Source organism: Falco peregrinus, chromosome 15, assembly GCF_023634155.1.
Source record: "Falco peregrinus isolate bFalPer1 chromosome 15, bFalPer1.pri, whole genome shotgun sequence".
NCBI classification, from domain to species: domain Eukaryota; kingdom Metazoa; phylum Chordata; class Aves; order Falconiformes; family Falconidae; genus Falco; species Falco peregrinus.
In genome coordinates, this window is record NC_073735.1 from 1,744,536 (window position 1) to 1,751,385 (window position 6,850).

At 45.2% G+C, this 6,850-nt stretch overlaps 1 protein-coding gene across 2 annotated transcripts in view; it reads right to left on the minus strand.

Moving 5' to 3' along the window:
- The window catches only part of POU2AF1 (POU class 2 homeobox associating factor 1), a 22,156-nt gene extending 15,838 nt beyond the window's left edge, over positions 1–6,318 (minus strand). For both annotated transcript variants that reach the window (XM_055819358.1, XM_055819359.1), the window contains exon 1: positions 6,164–6,318. In XM_055819358.1, the coding sequence (XP_055675333.1) occupies positions 6,164–6,179 (16 nt within the window). In that variant the 5' untranslated portion in view covers positions 6,180–6,318. The remainder of the gene's footprint in view (positions 1–6,163) is intronic.
- Positions 6,319–6,850: the final 532 nt, after the last annotated feature.

A 6,850-nucleotide genomic window follows, 5' to 3' on the forward strand; every position in this document is an offset into this window, starting at 1 on the left:
ACTGCTCTTATTCCTTTTGGCTTTCTTGTGTTTGTACTGCTCTTAGGACCACAACCCGCCAGTCCTCACAGGAGTATTTAGGTGGTGCTGGACGGGCAACCCAGCCGCAGCTATTCCCATGGGAACAGCCAGAGCTGGGATGCTTCGGCTCTGACCGCACCACCAGTACCCATTTACACCAGGTGGTAAATGGTGTAACATTTATTGAGGTCTCTGTGCTCCCTCCAGCACAGCCATCCAGCTGAGAGGCTTGAAGTGCATTGCAGAATGAGGTTTCCCTGTTCACGGCCAGAGATGATGATTCCTGTCCTTATTTGCTGGCTTATTGCACAGTTTCCCTCAATATGTTACTAAGAGTGAAAAAACACCAGAGTGATCTTTCTTTGTCTCTGCTTTGTGGTAAGTGCAGGGCAGGGAAACAAAGCACTGAAATCCATTTAACTGTCCAAGATCCCAGATGTAACACAACAGGGAGTCACTCAGGAGAAAGGCTCCTCGTTCCAACTTCATCCCTAGCCCTCAGCATCCTCTAGGCTGTGCAGCTTTTTTGACTGATCCGACTGATCTGTCAAAAGCGAAACACTCTGAAGCAACCCATCTGCAACTCATGCCCTTGGAAACGAAAAATGAGTTATTTCTACCAAGATCCATCTGAGTGAGTTGCGTTGGTGGTAACAGGCTTGGGTGCCCAGTGAGAACCGGGTCCCTGGTCCCTGGCCCAAACCGGCTAATACAGACCTGAGTAATGCATCCTCCGCCTGGCCGTGAGAATTAATAACCTGCCATACTGCGATCAGACACAACATCACGTGTACAGCATTGCCCAAAAGATCATGAGACAACTCAGAAAATGTTTATCCACATTCCATTTGGCTATTGCTTGCTTCAATAGCCTTTCCATCTGAAACAGTATGCCTCAAGGCCCCAGATTTGCATGTCAAGGTGCATTTGAAGGACTGAACATGCAGCACTTGTGCATCTCACACATCCCAAATCTCCTTTGAAGTGTTACCAGCATTTCTGGTATTATTTTCTATACTTTTTGTCACACTGCGGGTGGGTATTTCAATAAAGATTTCGTAAAATGCGAAGTACTAAGCAAACATCTGGGCATAGAATCTGCTCTACAATAAACAGAACAACTCAGAGCATGAGCAGAGCATGAGCAAAATGAGCATGAGTGATGGTTCATTGCTCAGCGTAAGGAAATGAACTTAGGAGGGTTCTGAGCATAATTACATCAATACACTAAATATTTCACTTGCTTACTAACAACTCAGTACAGCATTTGACTAGGTCTCCTTCTGCTCTCTTACATAGCACTCTAATTACCAAAGTCAGTAAAACATATTAGTTGGACAGTAGTATATTTCAGAATTATGCACAGTATCTTTATTTTTAGGTGTTTACCTGCAGTTGGGAGACTGCCAGGAAACAAATCAGCCTTGGATTCTGGCAGATCCATGTGCCCTTGTACCCTGCGTGCGCCGTTCTTGGGGCTACAGTATGGTTTTGGCTACTGTCCTTTTAAAAAAGGTCTCCATCACACCTTGGGATGATCTACGTGAGGGGCAGCCAGGAGAGCACTGTGCACACTCTACATTCTGTTCTGACGGAAGGTGTTGCAAATTGGCAAACAAAATATTAACTTTCTATTTTTCCATCTGGATAGAAACAAAATCAAGGGGAGATCTGAAGACACTTGGGAAACAGCATGAAAGACTGGCTAATAATCCATTCTGCTTTGATTACTCTAACAAAACCAAACACGCAAACAAGAAAAAAACCAAAAACCCCTGAGCTTCCAAGTGCCAAATGAAAGTTGGATGCACTGGACATACAGCTGTAAGGGCTACCAAAAATTATCTGTTTCAGAACAAGAGAACTCCTATTACAAAGGGGAAGCTGAGATAGACAGAAAGTGTCTTAACCATAAGTCTCACCCGCATGTCCTAATTCCTCCCAGCCCATAATACTCTTTCCATTTTAGTAATGCAGGCTTTCCATTTAATTGCTTATGTGGTCATTCGTAGACCCTGACACCTGCTTTGTAAAGCATGGATGGGCTCAACTTTCATACTATCCCTCTTTCCCAGTGGGGTTTTACCAAAATTAAAACTCACAAGGTGCAGCACATTGCAGTTTCACCTCTCGGTCTCATTATCTGATACTTTCAGAAAGGCTGCATAGAGCCCACATCTGTTGTGGGCAGAAAAGGTTCTGTGCACTTCACAAGCCTTTGGGAAGAGGTTTTCAAAGGTGCAAACTCACACTTCTCAGCTGCATGGGAATCCAAGTAGCCAGCGGAACAGCTCGAAGAGTGGGATGCCTGCCCATCGGACTGCAACAGGAGCCGAGTGCCCGAAGCGTTTTTAAAAACATCACCTCAGTGTGAAACTTGCAGAATTTCTACCTGCTTGCATACCCTCTCATAAGATAAACGCTTTTCATAAAAGGTACGTTCATTGTTTTCAACACGAGGTAACTATCTGCGTAAAGACACGTAAGAGGAACGTCGCGGGTGGTGCCCAGCAGGAATCTCCCATCCCTGGAGGGCGGCCGGGTTGCTTCCATTCAGCAGAATCCTGCTAAAAGCTGGGAAGCCCCGACCAGTCACTTCGCTCCTGCCGTGGGAGGGGATGCTTTCAGGCTGAGACGCTCGCTGGGGTTTTGCTGAGCGGAAGCTCTGGGCCCCACTCCTGCAAAGAAGTGCACTGTGCCGTGACCCTGCGGGAACCATTTCCAGCGCGCAGGGCCAGCCATGCGAGACTCCCTGGAGGACAAGAGCCTCTGCCCAGCGCAGTCTCTTAGTTTTCCTTCCGTTCCTGCAAGGGCTTTCTACAGAAGGGTTCCCTGGGGAAAGAGGAAACTGCCCTTCAGAAGATGCCCATGAGAAATGCCCTCTGCTGAGGTCACACCTATTTAAATGAGTTCTTGGGTCATTCTTGGGCGTTCAGTTAGGAAGAATTTTTTATTCTTTGGTGGGGTTTTTTGTTGTTGTTGTTTTGGGAAAACGTATGGGAACTATACCGTTCCTTTTGAAGCCTCCTGTTTTGCTAAAAAGCAATTTTAATGCAAGTCAAGGCATCCTGATGGAAGAGGTTGCCAGGACTTCTATGTAGCCTCCTTCCACACAGGTACAGATAGAACAAAAATTTCTGCCTCTGCCTTTGCTTTCAGGCTGGCACTCCACTTGACTGGAATTGCAAATGCAGCTTCTTTGGCTGGGGAACGAGCTCGGTACCAGGAAGGCAGGAATGCCTTAGCATCCAGCACGCCCTTGGTGCCTCTGGCAACGTAATGGTGCATAACCCCCTTATATCCCCATATTCCCGACTCATCCTGCTGTTTAAGCATGTAAAGCTGGACTCAGTAATTGTCTTGGTTTTTAATACAGTCTCCTCCAGAGATCAGGACTATACTGTGAAATTTGCAAAGACGCTTACAAAATTAAATGCCTGACTCCAGCTGACTTTCACTGGCGCTTCAACTTGTGCTTCCCTTTATCTTCCTTCTGGCTCAGTTACTGCAGCATCTTTGCTGTCTCAGACAGATCCCAAGCAGGATAAAGGTCTCTTTTACATGTACTTTTACCCCGGTACCTGGTGTATGCCTCTCTAGCCTGGTTAGTCCAAAGTACAGCAGCTTGGACTGCAGGGAAGCGATTTACCTGCAGGGTGTGAACTGTCAGACCCTGACATCCATCCCAGGGAGCGCATGGGCAGGTGTCAGCCGAGGTCTGCTTTACCTGGCTGGCAGCACAGCACCACAGCTGTGCAAAACCATACAGGTGCTCTTGCCAGGATTAGAGCGATCTCTTTCTACACTGAATATGGGATGCTTTGTGCCATACTTGGGGAAAAGCTTCAGTCACTCCTCAGAAGCTCCCCACAGACTTATTGCCCATCTATCCAGGATGCCTTTTTGCCAGAATACCCAAGTAACTCATTTTGGTCTTAATTGTACTGAAACTGCATGGCAGAGGAAAGCTCCTCCAATTTTCTAAGTAGGGAGCAGAGCAGGGCTTTTATGCCCTCACATTAGCCTAGGGCTTAAGCAAGCACACACCAAGTTCCCTGGTCATCCATACTGCCACTGCACCAATTTATACTTTAGAGCAAGCCAGATGGCACTGGAACATCCATGTGGTCACAGGTGGTTTGCACCAGATGGTGCAGGAAACTTGAGGCCGCAGCTGGTCACACTAACAGGAAATATAGGTGCACCAGAGACAGCAAATGGAGACTCACAGAGAAACTGAGAAGTCTAACTTCCACCGAAACCTTTGGGACCTGGCACCTGAATACCTGGACTGACCTGAGCAATCTACCTACAGTCACATGGGGGGGTCTCCAGAAGAGCAATTGCACCCAAGCTGCCTGCATCCCAGTCATCAGAATGCTCTTCGTGTCTGCCTTCAAAGCTAAAGCACATAATCCATTACTGTAACGGTACAGAAAAGCAGGGTTAATAAGGTACCAGTTCCATGTCAGAAAAAGGAACCCTGACCATGCAATGATGAAGACAGCAAATGCCAACAGTAAGCACAGGCTCAGCCAGGCAGCCACCTACAGCAATGTCACCTCAGCCCTTCCTGTGCCTTGGTAAACGCGATGCCAGGCTGCTCTGGCAACCTGCCCACGAGTCAGAAGTCTGGCCCACTCCACTGGCTGCTTCATCTGAGCGGCATGAAAAGGTGTCCCTCAGCAACAGCAGTGAAATCAAGGCAGTTATTACATCTCATACAGGCTTTCAAAACAGCCAGGAAGCATTGCTATAACAGGAGATTCCAGGCTTGAGAGGCTCAGGGGGCACCGAGGGGCAGGCAGGTATCGGCCAGAAGTTGCCTTGTCTAGAAACTATCAACAGGGACTGGCTGACATCAAGATACAGGTTTTGATCTCTTCTCACGCAGGCTTGTAATTCCTGCTCACCTTTGAAAGCCCTGCTTGTGTCAGAGAAAAAACACAAAGGAAAAAATACCAATTCAGTTACCAATTTTGTTCTGCCTAAAACATCAGGTTGTTAGTATTGCTTTGTCATTGCGGAAAACAAACAAATCAACCAACTAACCATTAATGGACTTCTGAGATGGAAGATTAGATTCAAATCTTGAATCTAATCATCTTCCAGCATGCTCCACATCATATACCTACTGATTCTGAAAACAAGCACAAGATAAATGGGGAAATAAGGTGTGTTGCCATAGTGCTCCCGCTTGCCGCTTAATACTTGTCAAACAAATTGAAACATGATTGAATAAGCAGTCAGAGCTCCTTGCTACAGGACGTTACAGTCTACAATATAATTTCACAAATATACATTTGAGCTTGCAAAGTGTTCAACTGAAAAAAAGCAGGAGAAACGTGCAACGGAGAGAATGGACTGAAATGTTAATAAGCCCAGAAAGGCATATGCATAGTAAACCAACCTCTGAACAACCTACAAGCTATTATATGAAGAAGATTAATGTGCGTTCCGTATCAGATAAGTCACTGGCAAATGTTTAAGAAATTAGCTTCTTCCGTTCAGGTATATGGTATTATTCCAGGTTAATGGAACAGCATGTTGAAATACAAAGGATGGCAGCAGAGTTGCAAAAATGAGCATCATCTACAGGTCCATACAGTGAGAATGAAAAACTTGCAAGAAGCAACCACCTACCTGTATTATGATCAGTAAACTATGCGAGCAAAGGTTGGTCAAGAGGAGTGAAATTATCTTGAAAACAAGAAAACTGATTTCCTGTAAAGTCATAACTGTATTGCCTTCAACTGCTTTGTTCCTTATCTTTTTTGTTAGTTGAAAAAAGTACACATCAAAAAAAGCACAAAAATACGATTTCTCACAGGTTTCACTTTTAAAAAGGAAAATTTTCTGGTATGTAACCACCGTAACCTTTGATATAATACCTGCATCCTGTTATTGTTTTTATGAATCATAGTCTTCCACTTGATTCATAGTGATGAATGCCAACAAAGCAGCAGTGCTGCCCTGCGTTAATATCCCTGCTGGAAAATTAGCATCATGCCTTATCATTTGCCTCTCTTGAGCCATGCATCTCTTGGTGAGCATTGCCTCCCATGCTATGCTAATGCTTACTTATTCATTACAATCTTCAGCTTCTATCGCAGTTATGAAAAACAAATCAGAGCTCACTTACATTTTTGCCAGTGCATATTCTGTGTCAAGACGGAGTCTTTTTTTTTTCTCTTTGATGAAGATAGCTTGGCTTTTTAATAGCTAACGTGTATTTGACTCCTTTACGGGGATGTGGCAACTGACTGTCAGGATGTTTCTTTCAGCTTTTTAAAAGCCCCATGTTCCCGCTGAACCCTGTGATGTCATCACATCCTCCAACCACAACCACTTCTATATTTTCCCTCGCTCTGTGTTGTTCTTCATGATGCTAAACAGTTCCTCCAAGAGCAGCGGTCTCTGGAAGATATTATGCACAAAAAGGCACCTGGTATCACCAAAATGTATTTGAACAGACAATCAAACCTGGGACCTGCCACCCGTGGGGCTTTTACCATAGATTAGCAAAATTAGGTCAAAAGGTTGCGCAGCAGAAAAAACACAAGGGTCTTTTAGAAAGATTTTGACCTGTGGCAGTAAGGATGCTCTTGTTTCACATAAGACAGCGTTCTGCTGCTTCAGGTGGCAAAACTGTTGGCCCTGTACACCGCAGCTGGACCGAACCAGCCCACATGCTATGTCTGCCTGGCCCTTTAAATGCGCAACGCTTTTAAAATACAAAACCTGAGTGTTTGCTCCTGCCTTATGAGAATCTCAACTCCCTGGGGCCACTAAATTTGAACTTATGAGGAAACACCTGTAAACACTTCAA